This window comes from Lissotriton helveticus, chromosome 5_1, assembly GCF_964261635.1.
Source record: "Lissotriton helveticus chromosome 5_1, aLisHel1.1, whole genome shotgun sequence".
NCBI classification, from domain to species: domain Eukaryota; kingdom Metazoa; phylum Chordata; class Amphibia; order Caudata; family Salamandridae; genus Lissotriton; species Lissotriton helveticus.
The window spans coordinates 74,179,825-74,199,435 of NC_136065.1; the positions used below are offsets into that span (position 1 = coordinate 74,179,825).

The 19,611-nt window shown below is 54.0% G+C and overlaps 1 protein-coding gene across 1 annotated transcript in view; it reads left to right on the forward strand.

The window, feature by feature from the left end:
* Positions 1–19,611, forward strand: part of LOC144754144 (flotillin-1) — a 181,108-nt gene that overhangs the window by 112,960 nt on the left and 48,537 nt on the right. The window contains exon 9 of the mRNA XM_078641723.1: positions 5,928–6,109. Coding sequence (XP_078497849.1) covers positions 5,928–6,109 — 182 coding nt within the window. The remainder of the gene's footprint in view (positions 1–5,927; positions 6,110–19,611) is intronic.

A 19,611-nucleotide genomic window follows, 5' to 3' on the forward strand; every position in this document is an offset into this window, starting at 1 on the left:
GCGCGTCATCTGGGTCCAATATATGGCCAGCAGGGAAAAAGTCACCCATTTTGAGGATATTGAATTTTGTGCAGGTCATCTGGACCAACTTTTCGCCAGTGATGGGCAGCCATTTGGCGTTGGGGAGTGGTAGGTCAGAGGAGTAAACCGTCCGGGTATTTGTAATACTGCTCAGCTTATCCCAGGCCCAGCTGGTTGTGGAGACCAGTTGACTGTGCCCAGGATCACGAGGAATGCCGATGGGCAGAACGTCCGCCAGTGTGTCCGGTAGGACAAAATCCAATTCTGGCCTCAGGAAAGTGATCCTGGCGTCTGGGTAATACCATGTTTGTGCAAAGCTGCACTGCGCCGCCAGGTAATATAATTGCAGATCCGGCACGCCGTACCCTCCCCTGCAGGTTGAGGAAACTTGGCGGGAATCAAGGGAGAGGCTGAGTATCTGTGATTGAAGCCAAAGGATGAAGCACCGTGGTGGGAGGAGAAGGCTGGAGTCCCCGGTGTGTTTTGTTTTGGGGCTGTGTTTGCCAGTAATTACTGGTTGCGTTCTACATTTCTGATATGTCCTACATTTACTAAGTTCACTTTGTGATGGTTCTGACACGGTCCACTTGGCCCTGTCAGGTGTATATAATCCCTTGTAGATATTACCAAGTGCCAGGTGGAACAATGTATATTATTTGATTACTATTCTAATGTCTTATGAGAATACAAAGGCTATTTTTGATATAACCTTGTGTGGAGTTCCTTTTGTGGGGGGCCTGGTATGTTGTTGCTGTGGGCATATTGCGCAAACGCTTTACACATTGCCTCCGGGATAAGCCTGACTGCTCGTGCCAAGCTACCAAGAGGGTGAGCAGGGGTTATCTTTGGAGTGTAACTCCCTTGTCCTGACTAGAGTGGTGGTCTCTGCCTGGCTTTGGCGCAAGCCTTAGCCAACCAGAGATCCCATTTCTAACAAGCCAATGTGTTATCAATCCCTGTGTGAGAGAGTGTTCATGGAAATCCCTGTGTGCCTTGCAGCGCTCAGTATTATCACACTACAGCCAGTAATGTTGGAAACCTGTGCTTGACTTTAGTCTAGCAGTGACACAAGTCTAACACCATAGTTTAACACCAGACTCTAAAGTAATTCTTAAAATGATTTAAAATTAGTGTTCGAAGCTTGTGTGGCTGGATATAGACATGCTCTGCATTCTTCGGCCATCTAATGTTGGGTCCAAACCTGTGCAAGGTGTTTTGCAGCATGAATCATTTTCTGGATACACATACCGTGCATTATTCTGCCATCTAGTGGTTGGGGCTGGAATATTCTTGGTTTTCTTCTTCTTTTTTTTTTTTTTTTTTTTTTTGCTTCGGGGCAGCGTTGACCGCCAATTGGTGCTAGGTCCATCCGTTGTGTGTCGTCAGACTGCGCCCCAGAAGTTCCTGTGTGTGGCAGCCATCTTCAGATTCTTTTTTCCGTTGTTGGGTTTCGAAGCAAAAGGAGACACTCTGAAGTTTTGGATGAAATCCACTAAAGAATCAAGGTATTTGAGTGAAAAAACCATTGATCATCGACTGAGAAGACACTGGAGAGGGAGAAAGGCCATCTGGACACATTTCCGTCGGGAGACCCCGACAGAGCAACAACGCAGATGGATCAAAAGAGGGCAAGGTAGTGGCCATGGAAAATGCCCCTTTTCAAATTCTCCACAAAGTGCCACCGCAAGTTGGCACAGTGCGATCCACACAATGTTTGTAACCTCTGCCTGCCGAGGGATCACAAGGATAAAGACCGCAAGCCTAATCCAGCTCGCAATGCCGAGACTCTCGTGATACCGACTAAACCGGTACCGTTCCATTCCAGCCTGATTGGTCCCCATCGCGGCGACCGTTTATCTTGACCCTATGCCACGTTACCGTATGGTTCTAGAGGCTTGAAAGTATTAGGCACTTATTAAAATGTCCTGATGATGATCCCTTTGATTTAAAAAGTGGGATCGAAACGCCGTCGACTTAATTGTGTGCCATATACTGTGTGTATATAATATGTACCATGTCGTTGTAATGGCGCATCTTGAAAATATTTGTTCGTATTATGATTTAAAGAACAATTTCGCTTTTTTGCCTATAAGCCCTTTCTGTGCACTTTGAATGTACTAAAGTGTTTTGTGTGTTTGAATGTGGTACAGGCTTGTACCCCACGACGTGAGAGTGTCGAAGGATATTCTCTATTTATCCAGTTGAATCTATTAAAGGATTGTGACCACTGTCCGGCTGGACAAGTCATTCTAATACAGGTTCAATTGTGTCTGTATTTATCTAGAAACTTGATTAATGTTGCATGGGACCACTGTTGTTCTCATAATCATTGCTCCCCGAGGTCCTGTGCTGACGATATTGGGGTCCCTTGTTGTTTGAAAATATACAAACGTTGGGGAGCACATTCAAGAAACCGGAGGGTAAGGGGTCAGTGGAACGATGCAGAATCCATAAAGCACATCAACTTCCTAGAGATAAAGATGGTGTTCCTGGCACTAAAGGCATTCCAAGCCCACATAGAAAGGAAGACCGTATTGATCAAGATGGCCAATACCATAGTATTGTTTTACCTCAACAAACAGGAAGGAAATGAATCATTCACTCTAAGCAAGCTAGCGCAGGAAATATGGAAATGGCTGCCAATTCAAGGAAATCAGCCTACAGACAATTCACCTGCCAGGAAAGGACAACACGAAAGCAGATCAACTCCGCAGACTGAACAGCAGCTCGCACAAGTGAAACATAAAACAAAGGAGCTTGCAACAGGTCTTCAACCACTGGGGAACTCCAGAAATAGACCTGTTTGCAACAATGGATAACAAAAAATGCCAATCCTTTGCCTCCAGGTTTCAACACCATCTATCAAGATGGAATGTCCTGTCACTAAACTGGTCAGGGACATTTGCATACACTTTTCCTCCAATTCCTCTATTACAAAGGGTTCTGGGGGAAAGTCAGATAACCAGGAACAAACATAATAATCATAGCCCCTCAATGGGCAAGACAAACCTGGTTCTCAAGCCTACTCAAACTGTCCAGGGGGCAAATGATCAAGTTCAAGGCAGACAAGGACCTCCTCACAATGCAGAAGGGGCAAATCTTTCACCCACAAGCGATGCTCAGCGTATCAGCCTGGTGCCTGAATACATAGAGGTCAGACATTTAAACATACCGCAAAGAACAATGGAAATACTAAAAGAAGCAAGTAAACAAACCACAAGACAATGCTACACAGCTAAGCGGAAACAGTACACCATGTGGTGCACAAATAACCATACCCTAAACTCAATTTCTACACCGGAGACAGCGCTCATATATGTGACACACTTGCTAGACAGCAAGATCAACTACTCAAGCCTCAAGGTGCACCTTGCAGCAATTGTAGCCTACACCAGGGGAGATTCATGTAAAAGTTTCTTCACAGCACCAGTCGTCAAAAGATTCCTTGAGGGGTCCAAGAGGATTGCACCCCAAAGGAAGGCTCCAGCCCCAATGTGGAGCTTAAACACAGTCCTTTCACTACTAATGTCAGGACCATTCGAGCCCTTGCCAAAGCAGAACTCAAATACAACACCATAAAGACTGCCTTCTTAATAGCCATAACATCTCTACGACGAGTAAGTGAACTACAAGTGTTATCAATTGAGGAACCGTATATGCAGATCCACAAGGACAAGGTCATCCTAAGGACCAACCCTCAATTCCTACCTGAGGTAGTCAGCAAATTCCACATGAACCAAAGCATACAGCTAGCAGTCTACTTCCAAACCCACAAACACGACTAGAAAGAAGCCTTCATACCTTGGACGCAAGAAGGGCTTTACTATACTATCTACAGGAGACGAAACAATTCCGTAAAGGCAACCAATTGTTCGTCTCTCACTCAAGGTCCAACAAGGGAGCACCAGTGACAAAGGGGACAATTGCAGGTTACATTGTAGAGGTAATTCAAATATGCTATGCCTCAGTAGGAACATGCCCAAAAGCACACTCAAAAAGGATAAATGGGGCAGCCCTGGCCTTCATGGCCAATAGACCCTATGTGCAGCGGCAACATGGGCATACCCGCACACATTCACCAAACATTACAGCGTGGATATACAGATGACTAAAGAAGCTCAAGTGGGACAAAAGGTACTTCAACACTTGTTCGCAAGGTCTTTCTCATCTTACCACAACCACCTCCAAGGAGGGGGAAACCAGTACATAATCTAATGCACAGCATGTGAATCCAGAAAAGGATTCACGCTGCAAAACAAAATGGTTACTTACCAGTAGGAGTAGTTTTGCAGCTTGAGTTTTCTGGATCACATGCGACCCACCCACCCCCCCCTCAGAAGAGGAATGCTAACAGGTGGGTCAAACGATCGCGTAACTCAAAGAACTAACATCTAAAGACAACAGCATTTAAGACTTAGCCCAGAGAAAAAATGGGAAAAAAGAATCTGAAGATGTCTACCACGCACATGAACTTACCAGGTGCTGTCTGACGTCACACAGGGGATGTACCTAGCACCAAATGGTGATCGACGATGCCCCAAGCAACAAACAAAACAAATGACTATTTCGGACCCAACCACTAGATGGCGGAGTAATGCACAGCATGTGTATCCAGAAAACTCTTCAAGCTGCAAAACTAGTCCTACTGGTAAGTAACCATTTCGTTTTTCTTCGAATAAGTCTTTAGAGTCTCGAAACAAAGTGACTCTTCCTCTTGGTGATTATGCGCATGGGCATCAACTCCATTGTTAAATTGTTTTCTTCCCGCCGTCTGGTTCGGAGATCAGTACAAGTACATGGGACATTCGGTATCCAAAAGGAAAGAAAGGAATGCCCTCACGTGTATTTTTACCTATAAAATCTGTTATGTTGCTTCTTCGGGGCTAAGAAGATATACTTGAATAATTCAATTAGACCGTTCAAAGTTCATGGTTCTGGTTAAATATTCAACAAGCGTTTCTGAGATCTGTGAGCAGGATAGAATATTTTAAAAGAAGATGGTGTCTAGACTAAGTGTTTCTACAATCTAAGGGGAGGGACGAGAGCGTGATCATGGTTCCACTCAGTCTGTCCATTTGAGTGAAACTCGAGTTGGCATTTTCAGTTCTTCCCTTTAGTATATCACGTACCATGACCTTGAATTCATGTTCAATAAACCCATGTAAACGCACCCCTTTATGAAATACTTTAAAGTCTGGTATTAAACTGTGGACCTCGCAATTGTCAGATTTATATTATCACGTCTGCGTTGGTCAGTGAATGACAAGTTGTGATTCTCTTTGCACTTAGTGACATCCCAACTTTCATCAACTTCTGTGTATTGTTCGGTGCATGAGAGAGTGCATGTGAATCATATCTCATCTAAGAAGGCTGCTTTTTGAGTTGCTTCTGTGTTCCAGTCCAAGGGCCTGCTTTAGCTCTTGGCTGATGGGTTACTCCATGTCAACGGGAATGGATATCCCATCCGCCGAAATATAAATGCCACAGGATATAATGGGATTTATATTCGGCGGACGGGATATCCGTCACCGTTGTGACAGCGTAACCCGTCCGCCAAGATCTAAATCATGCTCCAAGTGTTTTAAATGTGGATCCTGCGTGAAGGAGGTGGATCCTGCGTGAAGGAGGTGGATCCTGCGTGCAGGAGGTGGATCCTCCGTGCAGGAGGTGGATCCTGCGTGCAGGAGGTGGATGCTGCGTGCAGAAGGTGGATGCTGCGGGGAGGAGGGAGATGCTGATGCGTAGACTTCATTCCTGGGTTCTCCTTGTCATTTGAGTGATTGGTGGTGTTGTGTGGTTCCTATCCCACTTCTGCCTGCTGTGAGAGGAGAGCGTCATGAGTGGGTAGTGTGAGGCTGATGGTGATCTTCGACCCCACCTGACTCCTCCTGTCAATGCCCCTGCAGGTGGCGAAGACGAAGCAGAAGATTGAGGAGCAGAAGATGCAGGTGCAGGTAGTGGAGCGCACGCAGCAGATCCAGCTGCAGGAGCAGGAGATCACACGCAAGGAGAAGGAGCTGGAGGCGCGCATCATGAAGCCGGCCGAGGCCGAACGCTTCCGGCTAGAGAAGCTTGCTGAAGCTGAGAGGTAGGACGGGAGGGAGGAGAGGTGGGTGAGGGGAGGCATGGCCTCAGAACAGAAGATGGGCCTGGAGGTACATCTTGTTTGAGTCAGAGGTAGATCTTTGGGGCTGTGGTTTCCAACGAACCAAACTCGACTATGACAAATGTTTCAACTACTTTCTTCCCCATCACCCACCCTTCCATCCAAGCACAAATTCTTGAGCGGGAAGCTGCCAACCAGCTCCTTGTGCATCTTGACCATGCAGGCACCCCAGTCCACCTAGTCTATTGTATTGTATTGTAATTGCATTTATATAGCGCTTACTACCCCTGACGAGGCGTCGAAGCGCTTTTTCGGCAGGTAGCACGCTACTCCGGGACCCATAGACGATTAGAGTTGAATTAGTATAGTGAAACATGCAAGTACATTTTAAGTGGTGGATAGGTTAGTCAGTTATTTGGATTTGGAATGATAGCAGAAGGATAGAGGAGGACAAAGGTTTGTATGTATTTATTTATCGCTCGCTTGTTGACGCACGCTATTCAGGAAGCCCATAAAGGATTAGTGGTGAATTAATATGGTGAAATATGAGGTAATTTCAGTGGTGGATATTAGTCTGTTACTTGGAGTGAGAAGGATAGCGGAGGGATAAAAGGGGAAGAAAGATTTGCATTCATATAGCACTTGTTACCCCTGATGGGTGTTGAAGCGCTTTTCTGGCGAGTAGCACGCCACTCCGGAACCCATAAAGGATTAGTGTTGAAAATTAGTATAGTATAAATATGAAATAATTTGAGTAGTAGATATGTTATTCAGTTATTTGGGCAGTATATTAGGATAGTTGAATATGGAATATGGAATTTGAGAAGTGAACATGTGTGTCTGTTAATTTTGATTGAAAAGGATAGTGGAGGGATAAATGAGTGAAGGATTTTTTAAAACATTTTTTCGGTCTTAGCAGTAGGAAGAGGCTTTTGAATGAGTAAAAAGGAGTTTTGGAGAGAAGGAGTCACAAGGGGGAGTTTAGAAAGGTTTGTTTTAGGGGATCGCTGTAGTAAAAAAGAGGTGGCAGATGATGCAAGGAGGGGTAGAGCAGGAGAACTTGTGAACACAAAATGGTGGCTGGGGGTGCACTGTTTTAGCACACAGGTCTAAGCACAGAGCAAAGAAGAAATTTGGAGGGAAAACAGATTTATCACCAAGAAATGAGAGGGACAAACTACATAGGTTGGACTGCAAATCCCACAATTCAACACACTAATTGGAGGCAATCATGGGCAGGGAAAACCACAAATTTAAAACACAACACAGGTGATAAAATATGCAATTACAGGCAGGCTAAAACTACAATTTTTTACTGTAACAACCACAGGCATAGACAGTAAACACAGAAAGTGAAAATCGTTTTTTAAACAACTTTTGGTCTTGGGGAGAGACAGCACTTGGGCTGTATGGGCCACTGGTATTGCTACTTGTTAGACGGGGACCCAGAGGGTCGGCCGAATACTGGGGGAGAGGCCTCCGATGAGTGCCGTCTCCGGCGATCGTACAGACAAGTCACTTCCCTCCCCACAGATAGACACCACACAAGGATGAGATCAACACTCTTTATATAGGGTTCTTGCGGCAAGGTTATCAGCGGTACAGGAGATTCAGGACTCGAGGGTCCTCTCAATTCTAGTCTCTGTAGGGAAAGGGGGTAGCGGGACAGTCTTGGTACCGGCTCGGTACAGGAGGTGGTAGGAGGGAAGCTCACAATCCTCGAGCTTAGGAGTCTGCGGGGTCGGGCCGTGGCAGCGCCAGCAGGCCGAGGCGATGGTTCAAATAGCGGAGGGCCGCGGCAGCGCCAGCAGGCCAAGATGATGGTTCAAGTTGCAGAGGGCCGCGGCAGCGCCAGCAGGCCAAGATGTTGGTTCACGTTGCAGAGGGCCGCGGCAGCGCCAGCAGGCCAAGATGAGGGTTCACGTTGCAGAGGGCCGCGGCAGCGCCAGCAGGCCAAGATGTTGGTTCGCACTGCAGAGGGCCGCGGCAGCGCCAGCAGGCCAAGATGAGGGTTCACGTTACAGAGGGCTGCGGCAGCGCCAGCAGGCCACGACGAAGGTTCACGTTGCAGAGGGCCGCGGCAGCGCCAGCAGGCCAAGACGAAGGTTCACAGAGCAGGGCTGCGGCAGCGCCAGCAGTCCGCCAAGGATGAGTTCTTCTCTGTGTCTCTCGACTCCAGGATACAACTGCCCTCCTGGTCTGGGGCTGCCCCAGTTATAGGTCGGGTTCCCTTTGATGTCCGGACCCTCGCGCCTTGAGGTCGGGAGGTCTGGAATGAGGGGGTCCCGACACCCAGCAGGGGGTTGGAGCCAGCGCCCAGGGAGGCCGGGGGTGATCGACACCCGGCGGAGGAGAGCCGTTGACGCCTTCTTCTTTCATTGACCTGCCAAGTGGTCTCTTTACCTCCTGGGTGGAGGTTGGTGCCTCGATGTCGGGGCCGGGCCAGGCCCAGGGTTGGGGTCGAGTCGAGGCCACGTGGCCTCGTGTTGTAGTGTCCAAAGATGGCTGCCGGGCCGGGGCCATGGGGCTGACGGGGACCCGGCCAGCCGGTACGGGAGGGTTCAGGAGCTGGAGTCCCGGTGTGGACGGGTTGTGGATTACCTCGGGGGGTTGCCGGGGTGGCTCTTGCTGGGGATTCAGAGGGAGCCGGGGTCCGGGCCCTGTTGTGCGTAGGGGGGGACGGCCCTGCTACGAGGCCTGTCCAACATGCGTCCCCCCCCAGCTGAAGGCAGGGAGAGTCAGCCATCCTCTTGGGGACTCTCCTCGCCGAGGCGGAAAAAGCGTGACAGGCCGTCTGCGTTGGCGTGGTCCTGGCCTGGACGATGCTCCACAGTGAAGTCCATCCCCTGTAAGGAGATGGACCAGCGCAACAGTTTCGGGTTCTCCCCCCGCATCTGCATCAGCCATTGCAGGGGTCGGTGGTCTGTCTGCACCCGAAAGGGGGTGCCGAAGAGGTAGGGCCGGAGCTTCTTGAGGGCCCATACTACGGCGAAGGCCTCCCTCTCGATGGTGCTCCAGCGCTGTTCCCGGGCCAGCAGGCGTCGGCTGATGAATGCCACTGGCTGATCGACTCCCTCGGTGTTGAGTTGGGAGAGGACGGCCCCCACGCCATGATCGGAGGCGTCCGTCTGTACGATGAATTCCCGGCCGTAGTCGGGAGCCTGGAGCACGGGGGCAGTGCACATGGCGGCCTTCAGCTTCTCGAAGGCCGATTGGCAGTCCGGAGTCCAGTTGATCGTTTTGGGGTTCTTCTTGGATGTGAGCTCCGTGAGGGGCCCCACGATGCTGCCATAGTTCTTCACAAACCGCCGGTAGTACCCGGTGAGCCCCAGGAAGGCCCGGACCTCGGTTTGGGTCGTAGGGGGTTGCCAGGCCTGGATGGCAGCGATCTTGAGCTGGAGGGGGGCCACCAGACCGCTTCCCACTTGGTGTCCTAGGTAGGTCACGGACCCTTGGCCCACCTGGCATTTGCTGGCCTTGAGGGTGAGCCCGGCCTGCTGGAGGGCGTGTAGAACTTCCCGCAGGTGGAGGAGGTGGTCGGTCCAGTGGTGACTGTACACAGCGATGTCGTCCAGGTAGGCGGCGCTGAATCCTTCGAGGCCCGCCAGTACCTGGTTCACGAGTCGTTGAAATGTTGCCGGAGCGTTTTTCATGCCGAATGGCATCACCCTGAAGTGGTAGTGACCGTCCGGGGTAGAGAAGGCGGATCGTTCTTGGGCCCTGGGGGTGAGGCCGATTTGCCAGTAGCCCGCTGTTAAATCGAAGATGCTCAGGTAGCGGGCGGCCCCCATACGGTCAATTAGCTCATCTGCCCGGGGGATAGGGTGAGCGTCGGTCCTGGTAACGGCATTCAGTCCCCGGTAGTCCACACAGAACCGGAGCTCAGGGGCAACGACCGGGGCGGCGGCCTTGGGGACCAGGACGACGGGGCTGGCCCAGGGGCTGTCCGAGTGTTCGATCACTCCCAGTGTCAGCATCTTGGACACCTCGGTCTGGATGCAGGCGCGCACCCGATCTGGTACGCGGTACGCCCTGTGGCGAATAGGGGGGCTGTCCCCGGTGTCCACATCGTGAAGGCACCAGGGGGTGACCCCAGGGGTGAGAGAGAACAAGGATGCGAATCGTGTCAGGAGAGCTTGACAGTCTTGGCGTTGCTCCGGGGACAAGGCCTCGGAGAGTCTGACCCCTTCCACGGAGCCATCCTGCTCGAGGGTCCTCAGCAGGTCCGGAAGGGGCTCGGAGTCTTCTTCCGTCTCATTATCGGTAGCCATCAGGAGACTGAGTTCGGAGCGTACAAAATGGGGTTTGAGTCTGTTGGCGTGGAGGACCCGTAGGGGGTTCCGGGAAGTTTCCATGTCGATTAAGTAGGTGACGGGCCCCTTGCGTTCGATCACCTTGAAGGGTCCGGACCATTTGTCCTGTAAGGCACAGGGTTCAACCGGGGACATCACCCAGACCTGCTGTCCCGGCTCGAACTCGAGGGAGGAGGCGTGCTGATCATACCATTTCTTCATGTCTTTCTGACTGGCTTCAAGGTTGACTTTGGCGATCTCCCTGAATCGCCGGGTCTGGTTGCGAAGGGCCAAGAGGTATTTGTATACATCCGGGGGAGTTTTCTGGGGGGGCCTCTCCCAACCTTCTTTGACTAGGCTGAGGGGACCCCGGACGGGGTGCCCGTACAGGAGTTCAAATGGGCTGAAGCCTAGGGATTTTTGAGGGACCTCTCGGTAGGCGAACAGGAGGCACGGGAGTAGCACGTCCCACTGGCGACGGAGGGGCTCTTCTAGGCCCATGATCATTCCTTTGAGAGTGCGGTTAAACCGCTCGACCAATCCATTTCCTTGTGGGTGATAGGGGGTCGTGAATTTGTAGGTGACCCCGCACTGTTGCCAGAGAGACTTCATGTATTTCGAGATGAAGTTCGTGCCCCTGTCGCTGACGACCTCCCGGGGAAAGCCCACCCGGGAGAAGATCCCCATCAGGGCTCGGCCTACCACAGGCGCCGTCACGGTTCGAAGAGGGATAGCCTCGGGATAGCGGGTGGCGTGGTCCACCAGGACCAGGATGAACCGGTGTCCTTGGGCGGTTCGGGGGTCCAGGGGCCCCACAATGTCTATTCCCACCTGTTCGAACAGGGTGGTGACGACGGGAAAAGGCTGCAAGGGTGCTTTGGTTTTTCGGCCACTTTTTCCGCTGGCCTGGCAGGTGGGGCAGGCCTTGCAGTGGTTGGTGACATCTTTTCGCATTCGGGGCCAGTAAAAGTGGGTCACCAGGCGGTCGTACGTTTTGTCCTGTCCCAGGTGTCCGGCAAGGGGTATATCGTGGGCTAAGTTCAAGAGGAAATCTCTGAAGCGGAGGGGCACCACCAGCACCCGACTGGCCCCCAGTTCTGCAATCCTTTGCTCACTGTAGAGCAGGTCATTGTCCCAGTAGATCCAGTGGGCCCCCGAGGTGTCCCCTGCGCTCTGGGCAAGGGCTTGCTGCCGGAGTCCCTCGAGGGAGGGACAGGTTCTTTGTTCTTGTTGGAATTGTTCCTGGGTGGGACCCCCCTCTTGACGCCACTGGGCCAGGTCGGGGAGGTCCGGGAGCCGACCGGGTCCTTCTTCGGTTTGGGCCGGGGGACTTGCTTCTGGGGTGGCCTCCTCTGGGACAATCGCGGGAGGAGGCTCCGGCCACTCGGGTTCTTCTGGACTGGGGACTGCACGGGCGGTCATGGACCGGGTCGTGGCACAGACCCATGCGGGGAGGCCCAGCATCCCCAGGTGCTCTCTCCGTTCGACCGCTGCCCAGGGAGAACTTTCGAGATCGTTCCCCAGGAGGCAATCCACGGGGCATCATCGCGGACAGTCACTTTCAGCATCCCTGATACTCCTCCCCATTCGAAGGGGACGTAGGCCATTTGACATATACTTTCTGAGTTGTCGGCCGACCGGACAGGGCAAAGAATGTTCGGCAAGATCTGGTCCGGGGCCACCAGATGGCAGCGGACCGCGGTCACACTGGCCCCGGTGTCGCGGAGGGCTTCAGCCCGGCGGCCATTAATGTTGACCCACTGGCTGTACTTCTGCGTGTTGGCGGGAAGGGGGGCCCGAGGGATCAGGTCTCGTTCCCCTAAGCAAACCAGGGACATGGCGGCCGGTTCCCACTCAGGCTGGTCGGTTTCGTACTCTTCTTGGTCTTCTGGGGTTTGCTCTTCCCCCAGGGCTGCAGCAGCGACCTGGCGGGGTAAAGGGTTCGGGTTCTTTGGGCAGTTGGGATCATTTGCGTAGTGGCCGGGTCGCTGGCATCGGTGGCAAGTGATGTTGGCTCGGAAGCCGGGTTGCATCTGAGGGTTTCCCCTGCCGACCGGGGGTGGGGGGTTGCTGGCGGGAGTCACCGGGCCGGTGTCCCTACCCCGACCCTGGCCTCCTCCTCCACGGGGGCGATGGGGCCCTTGGGCAGTTCTGTGCGCTTCGCTGGGTCCGTTTCGGCCAACTCGGGTGCTTTCCCATCGGTCAGCTTCGGCGGCGAGTTGCCGAGGTTCCGTTAGTTTACTGTCCAGGAGGTGCTGCCTGAGTTCGATGAAACAGTTGTTAGAAAGGTGCTCCCATACAACAAGGTCAAAGAGCTGCTCGTAGGTGGTCACGTTGCTGCCCTTGATCCACCCCTCGAAGGCCCGGCTAAAGAAGTTCACGTACTCCACCCAAGTTGTACCCGGGATCCGTTTGCAGTCGCGGAACCGCTGGCGGTACATCTCTGGTGTGAGTCCGTATCGAGTGAGGAGGGCGGCTTTCATGTGGTCGTAGGATGTCATCAGATGGTCCGGGAGTTGCAGCAGGGCGACTCGCCCTTCGTTGACAAACCTCCCCCATAACCCGGCTCCCCAGTCGCTCCGGGGGATCCGGTGGGAGGTCATGGCTACCTCGTACGCTTTGAACCATTGCTGGATGTCATCGTTCTTGTAGTACTCTCTGACGACATCTTTGGGTATGTGGACCTTGGGGTCTGTAGGGGCAGGAGTGTTCGTGCGCTCGGGGACCCCGAGTTCCTTGTTCTGCTTCCGAATCTCTAGTTCTTTGAGGTTGCGCTCATGTTCGTAGGTTAGCTTCTTCTCTTCTAGCTCTCTCTGCCTTTGTTTCTCTTCTCGCTCCTCTCGGAGCCGTAAGTGTTCCAACGTTATTTTTTGTTCCGCCAATTTGAGCTCTCCATCTAAGCGAAGTCGTGCCAGTTCTAATTCATGGAGCCTGCTTTTTTCCCGTTCCCGGACCTCTTCTGGGGAGAGACCCGATCTTCTTTCTTCCGTCGGCGTGGGGCTTGTTTCGGGTGTCTCGTGGCTTCGTGTTTGGGGTACGGTCATAACCGTCTCCGCCCAAGATTCCAGGGCTCGTTTGAAGTCCTCTTTCGTGCTCAGTCCCGTGGTTGAAATGCCTAATTCTATGCAAAATTGTTTCAGTTCTCTGTGGTTGTATTCTTCCAGTTTTTCCATCTGGAATTTTTCTGTTGCTCCGCTCTCTTTTGTTGTCATGGTGGTTGTGTGTCGTGGGGCGAGTGACCCTCTGTACGATTATGCATAGGTTCGGATCGCGCCGCTGGCCACCAATGTTAGACGGGGACCCAGAGGGTCGGCCGAATACTGGGGGAGAGGCCTCCGATGAGGGCCGTCTCCGGCGATCGTACAGACAAGTCACTTCCCTCCCCACAGATAGACACCACACAAGGATGAGATCAACACTCTTTATATAGGGTTCTTGCGGCAAGGTTATCAGCGGTACAGGAGATTCAGGACTCGAGGGTCCTCTCAATTCTAGTCTCTGTAGGGAAAGGGGGTAGCGGGACAGTCTTGGTACTGGCTCGGTACAGGAGGTGGTAGGAGGGAAGCTCACAATCCTCGAGCTTAGGAGTCTGCGGGGTCAGGCCGTGGCAGCGCCAGCAGGCCGAGGCGATGGTTCAAATAGCGGAGGGCCGCGGCAGCGCCAGCAGGCCAAGATGATGGTTCAAGTTGCAGAGGGCCGCGGCAGCGCCAGCAGGCCAAGATGTTGGTTCACGTTGCAGAGGGCCGCGGCAGCGCCAGCAGGCCAAGATGAGGGTTCACGTTGCAGAGGGCCGCGGCAGCGCCAGCAGGCCAAGATGAGGGTTCACGTTGCAGAGGGCCGCGGCAGCGCCAGCAGGCCAAGATGTTGGTTCGCGCTGCAAAGGGCCGCGGCAGCGCCAGCAGGCCAAGATGAGGGTTCACGTTGCAGAGGGCCGCGGCAGCGCCAGCAGGCCACGACGAAGGTTCACGTTGCAGAGGGCCGCGGCAGCGCCAGCAGGCCAAGACGAAGGTTCACAGAGCAGGGCTGCGGCAGCGCCAGCAGTCCGCCAAGGATGAGTTCTTCTCGGTGTCTCTCGACTCCAGGATACAACTGCCCTCCTGGTCTGGGGCTGCCCCAGTTATAGGTCGGGTTCCCTTTGATGTCCGGACCCTCGCGCCTTGAGGTCGGGAGGTCCGGAATGAGGGGGTCCCGACACCCAGCAGGGGGTTGGAGCCAGCGCCCAGGGAGGCCGGGGGTGATCGACACCCGGCGGAGGAGAGCCGTTGACGCCTTCTTCTTTCATTGACCTGCCAAGTGGTCTCTTTACCTCCTGGGTGGAGGTTGGTGCCTCGATGTCGGGGCCGGGCCAGGCCCAGGGTTGGGGTCGAGTCGAGGCCACGTGGCCTCGTGTTGTAGTGTCCAAAGATGGCTGCCGGGCCGGGGCCATGGGGCTGACGGGGACCCGGCCAGCCGGTACGGGAGGGTTCAGGAGCTGGAGTCCCGGTGTGGACGGGTTGTGGATTACCTCGGGGGGTTGCCGGGGTGGCTCTTGCTGGGGATTCAGAGGGAGCCGGGGTCCGGGCCCTGTTGTGCGTAGGGGGGGACGGCCCTGCTACGAGGCCTGTCCAACACTACTCGATACCCATCATAGTGTGCTCAGCCAGATAGCGCAATAGACGTTGTTTCTGCCAGGGCACCAGTCCCACCCAGGCATATTCCTTTCAACTCCGCATCAACCAAGAAAGTGTCTTCATTAAGGGTGGCTAGGTTCTGTAGTAGGGGATCTCTGTGTATAGTCATAATCTAGTGAATAGTCCCGCCCATGTGCGTGGACCCCGGAGCAATCAAAAATAATCTCTTACAGTGTCAAAAAATGCAGAAAATGCATAGACACTTAAGAGAGAATTTAAAGACAGATAATGCAGCCAAAAGGCTACACTGTCCAGTACTTCAACTAGAAATTTCCACCATAAAATCCACAAAACAGCAAAGCCTGTACAGATTTCCCTTGCTTAACAGCAAAATCCCTCAGGAATGATAGAGAGAAGAACCTGGACAGACAAGCCCCATAGGCTGCCATTATGTGGCTTAATTAGGATACTGTGCCTTTAAGAGAACCTTCCAGAACCTTCTCTCAGTATCCCAGAATGCATAGCAGGTCCAACTTAGCCTCAGTTCTTTTTTCCGGCTCCTGCAAGCAGGACCCTGGAGCATTGAGCTCTCCCTTTCAAGGGTTTTTGTTGGTGTTTTACACTGATTTCGATTTTTGGTACTTTTAAAGTACTCTGGTGACTTTCTTTCTGTGTTTCTGCACTCTTTTTTGTCCAATAATGCCTGCATTATTCGACAAGTGCCCTGAGTGCTCAAGAAAGAAGGCCAAGACAGACTCCCATGAGGTCTGTATTCTCTGCCTTCCCTCTTCCCACATCCCTGAGGAGTGTAGGATCTGCAGAAGCTTCTCTGGAAGGACCCTGAAGGAGAGGAAGAAGATCAGGCTTCAGGGGCTTGAGGAGAGGAAGCTGAAGGCACGAGGTGGGTCAGGAGGGGCTCCTTCTACCCATGCTGAGGCCTCTGGGGGGCTCCCCAGGGGCAGGAAGACCAGCCCGCGCCCAAGGTCTCCGTCTGGGTCAGTTGCGCTGACCACGACGTCGAGGGGACGGTCAACGGCCAGTTCCAGGTCTCCCCAGGGCTCTGGGTCGAGAAAACGTCGCCCGTCGACGTCGAGGAACGTGTTCCGGCCGCCGTCGAAGCCGGTGTCGATATCCTCGTCGTCGCTGTCGGCGTCGAGTGATCGACATCGGAGGGCCCGGCGTCGGCGCTCGCAGTCGAGGCGACACCGCCGTTCGCCGTCGAGGACATCGTCGTCGAGGGGATCCTCGTCGTCAAGGTCGCCGTCGAGACAAAAGGCATCTCCGGCGCCGAAGAGGTCGACGTCGAAGCATTCCAAAAGGCCGACGTCGAGACGGTCGAGAAGATCGACGTCGAGAAGGTCGGAGAGGTCGACGTCGAGGAGATCCAAAGGGTCGCCGTCGAAGCGATCCAGGAAGTCGACGTCGAGACCGGCGAAGAGGTCGAGGTCGCCGTCGAGGCACCATCGCCCGTCGTCGAGGTTTCGTGGCTCGTCGATCTGGTCGGGGTCGACGTCGAGACGAAGACACGGTTCGACGTCGAGGAGTGTGATTCGGTCGACGCCGAAGGACCGTTCGACGTCGAGGGGACATCGGTCGTCGTCTGGACACCGGTCTTCAGCGTCTGTAGGTCCTAAGGACAGGCCCAGGACTGTGGGGGGCTCCCCACTCTCTGGTAGAGGTGATGGCTCGCCGGGACCGGCGCATTCCGGGGTGGATACTCCGATGAAGCCGTCTACGCCTCCTCCGCGGCCTGCTGTGCCGAAGGGTCCTCCTCCGAAGGCCCCTACCCCGCCTCCGAAGCCGGCTCCGCGGGACCCGCGTCCGGTTGCCCCTCCACCCCCGATCCCACGGAGGGAGGTGTCGATGCCTAAGTTCCCGACGCCTCCGAAGAAGACTCCTAAGAAGCCTGGAGCTCCTGACCCTGGGAGGCCGAAGGAGCGTCCGAGGCCCAAGAGGTCGAGGTCTCGCTCGGGGAGACGGGACAGATCGAGGAGTGGCCGCGGATCTTCATCACGATCCAGGCATCATCACAAGAGACGTCGGTCCAGGTCACGTTCTCCTTCTGGGACCCGTTCCTACTCGCCCACGCTGTCCGATTCGCCGGAGACTAGGGTGTCTCCGATAGACGATATTAGCACATTTCAGGAGGTTCTCCTGCGTGGTGCGGCGAAGTTGGGCATTGAGGTTGAAGCGCCTACGGCTTCTACCTCGGTAATCTTTGAGACTTTACACAAGAGGCACTTGTCTCGCCCCCTGTTACCTCTGGTGCCGGGGCTCCTTGAGCCCGCCGAACAGCTATTCCTGACGCCGGCGACGGTGAGATCTGTCCCTTCCAGGATACTGAAAAAGTACAGGGCTCCGGACTCAGACCCAGCCTTCTTGTGGAAAGACCCGGTACCGGATTCAGTCATCGTGACTGCTGCTCGGAAGCTTCATTCCACCTCCCCTGCGTCCACGGTGCCTCCGGACAAGGAGAGCCGGTGGATCGATTCTGCTGGTCGCAAGGCGTGTGGGACATCCGCCTCGTCCATGAAGGCAGCCAGTGACTCGGCTTTGCTGGGACGTTACGACCGGTCCCTTTGGGACTCGATGGAGCAGTTCGCAGACCTCGTCCCTCGAGACCGCAAGGAGGACTTTGTGGAGATCGTCAAGGAGGGGATGTTGGTCTCTAATCAGGCCATCGGCGCTGCAGCAGACATATCGTTGCTGTCCGCGCACGGATATTGCCACGGGATTCACCAGAGACGCCATGCTTGGCTCAGGTTGACATCGTTGAAACCGGAGGCACAGCAACGCGTGGCGAATCTCCCGTTTTCCGGAGATACCCTCTTCGGGAAGCACGCGGATGATGAGATGGCCAGGATGAAGGCCGAAGCGGAGACCCTGACGGCAGTGGGCCTGGAAAAGCCCAAGGAAAAGAAACCCTTCCGACAGTACCAGCGTCGGTTTGGGGCGCAGGGTCGTGGAAGGGGGCAGTCTGCTGGTCAACATCAACAGCGGCAGCAGCAGCAGCAGTACAGGCAGCCCTTCCAGAAGCGACAGGGTGGTAGAGGTCGTCAACAGTCCTCTACCGCGACCAAGGGCCCGGCCGGGTCCCGTCCCTGAGCTGTTACTTCCCCCTCGTCCGTTACCCGCTCCGGTGGGGGGAAGCGTTCAATTTTTTCTGGCAGAGTGGAGAAAAATTACTCAGGACAAGTGGGTGCTGAATATTGTTTGCAATGGATACAGTCTACGTTTCACCAGCCCTCCTCCATCGATTCCTCCCGTCAGCTCGCAGTATCAACTGCGCGAGCTTCAGACGGAGGCGGACGTTCTGCTAAGGAAAAGGGCGATCGAAGACGTACCTCTGTCTCAAAGAGGAAGAGGTCTGTACTCTCGGTTCTTTCTTGTCCGCAAGAAGGACAAAAACGAGTTCAGGCCCATTCTGGATTTGCGGCAGGCAAACAAGTGGATTCGCAGAGAAAAGTTTCGCATGCTGTCGTTGCATCAGATCTACCCTCAGCTGCAACGGGGAGACTGGATGTGTGCCATAGATCTGCAGGACGCATACTTCCACGTGCCCATTGCATGCAAACACAGAAAATTTCTGCGCTTTCAAGTCGGCACCAATCACTATCAGTACACGGTGCTACCCTTCGGACTAAAGTCTGCACCCAGGACATTCTCAAAATGTATGGCAGTGGTAGCGGCACACCTGAGGAAGAACAAGGTGTTTGTCTACCCGTACCTGGACGATTGGTTGATCAAAGCCTCCTCCTTCTCGGAAGCTCGAGCACACTTCCAGAAGACGTGCGTTCTCTTGAACAGGCTGGGGTTGCACATCAACATGTCCAAGTCGGTCCCGATTCCGGTGCAGTGCATCCAGTACTTGGGGGCCTCCATCAATACGCTGTCAGCAAGCGTGTCTCCTTCGGAAGAGCGACGTTTATCACTCGTTCGGAAGGCTCAGGCTCTCATGAAAACTCCGTCTACGACGGTGAGGACCGTGTCTTCTCTACTGGGATCGATGGCCTCTTGCATTTTTCTCACTCCTCACGCACGGCTACAGATGCGTCCTCTGCAGGAGTGCTTGGAGGATCAGTGGGACCAGAGGAGAGGTTCTTGGGACGACAGGATACGACTGTCTCTACATGCTCTTCAGTCTCTGAAGTGGTGGTGCTCGAAGGAGAATCTCCTCAGAGGCGTTCCCTTCCACAAGGACATTCCCACACAGACCATCGTGACGGATGCGTCTCTCCTAGGTTGGGGGGCGCATTCCGGAGATCTGCAGATTCAAGGGACGTGGTCCCCGACGGAGTCCACGTACCACATCAATTTCCTGGAACTGAGAGCTGTTCACTTGGCACTGAAGGCCTTTCATCCGTCCTTTCAGACCAGCTCTCTGCTTGTTCAGACGGACAACACGACTACGATGTATTACCTCAACAAGCAGGGGGGCTCGAGATCGCGCACTCTGTCGCAGGAGGCGCAGGCGATCTGGCACTGGCTTCTGGCTCGAGGACTGTCGATAACGGCCACCCATCTGCCAGGTGTGCAGAATGTTCAGGCAGACGAGCTGAGCAGAATCGTGCAGGAAAACCAC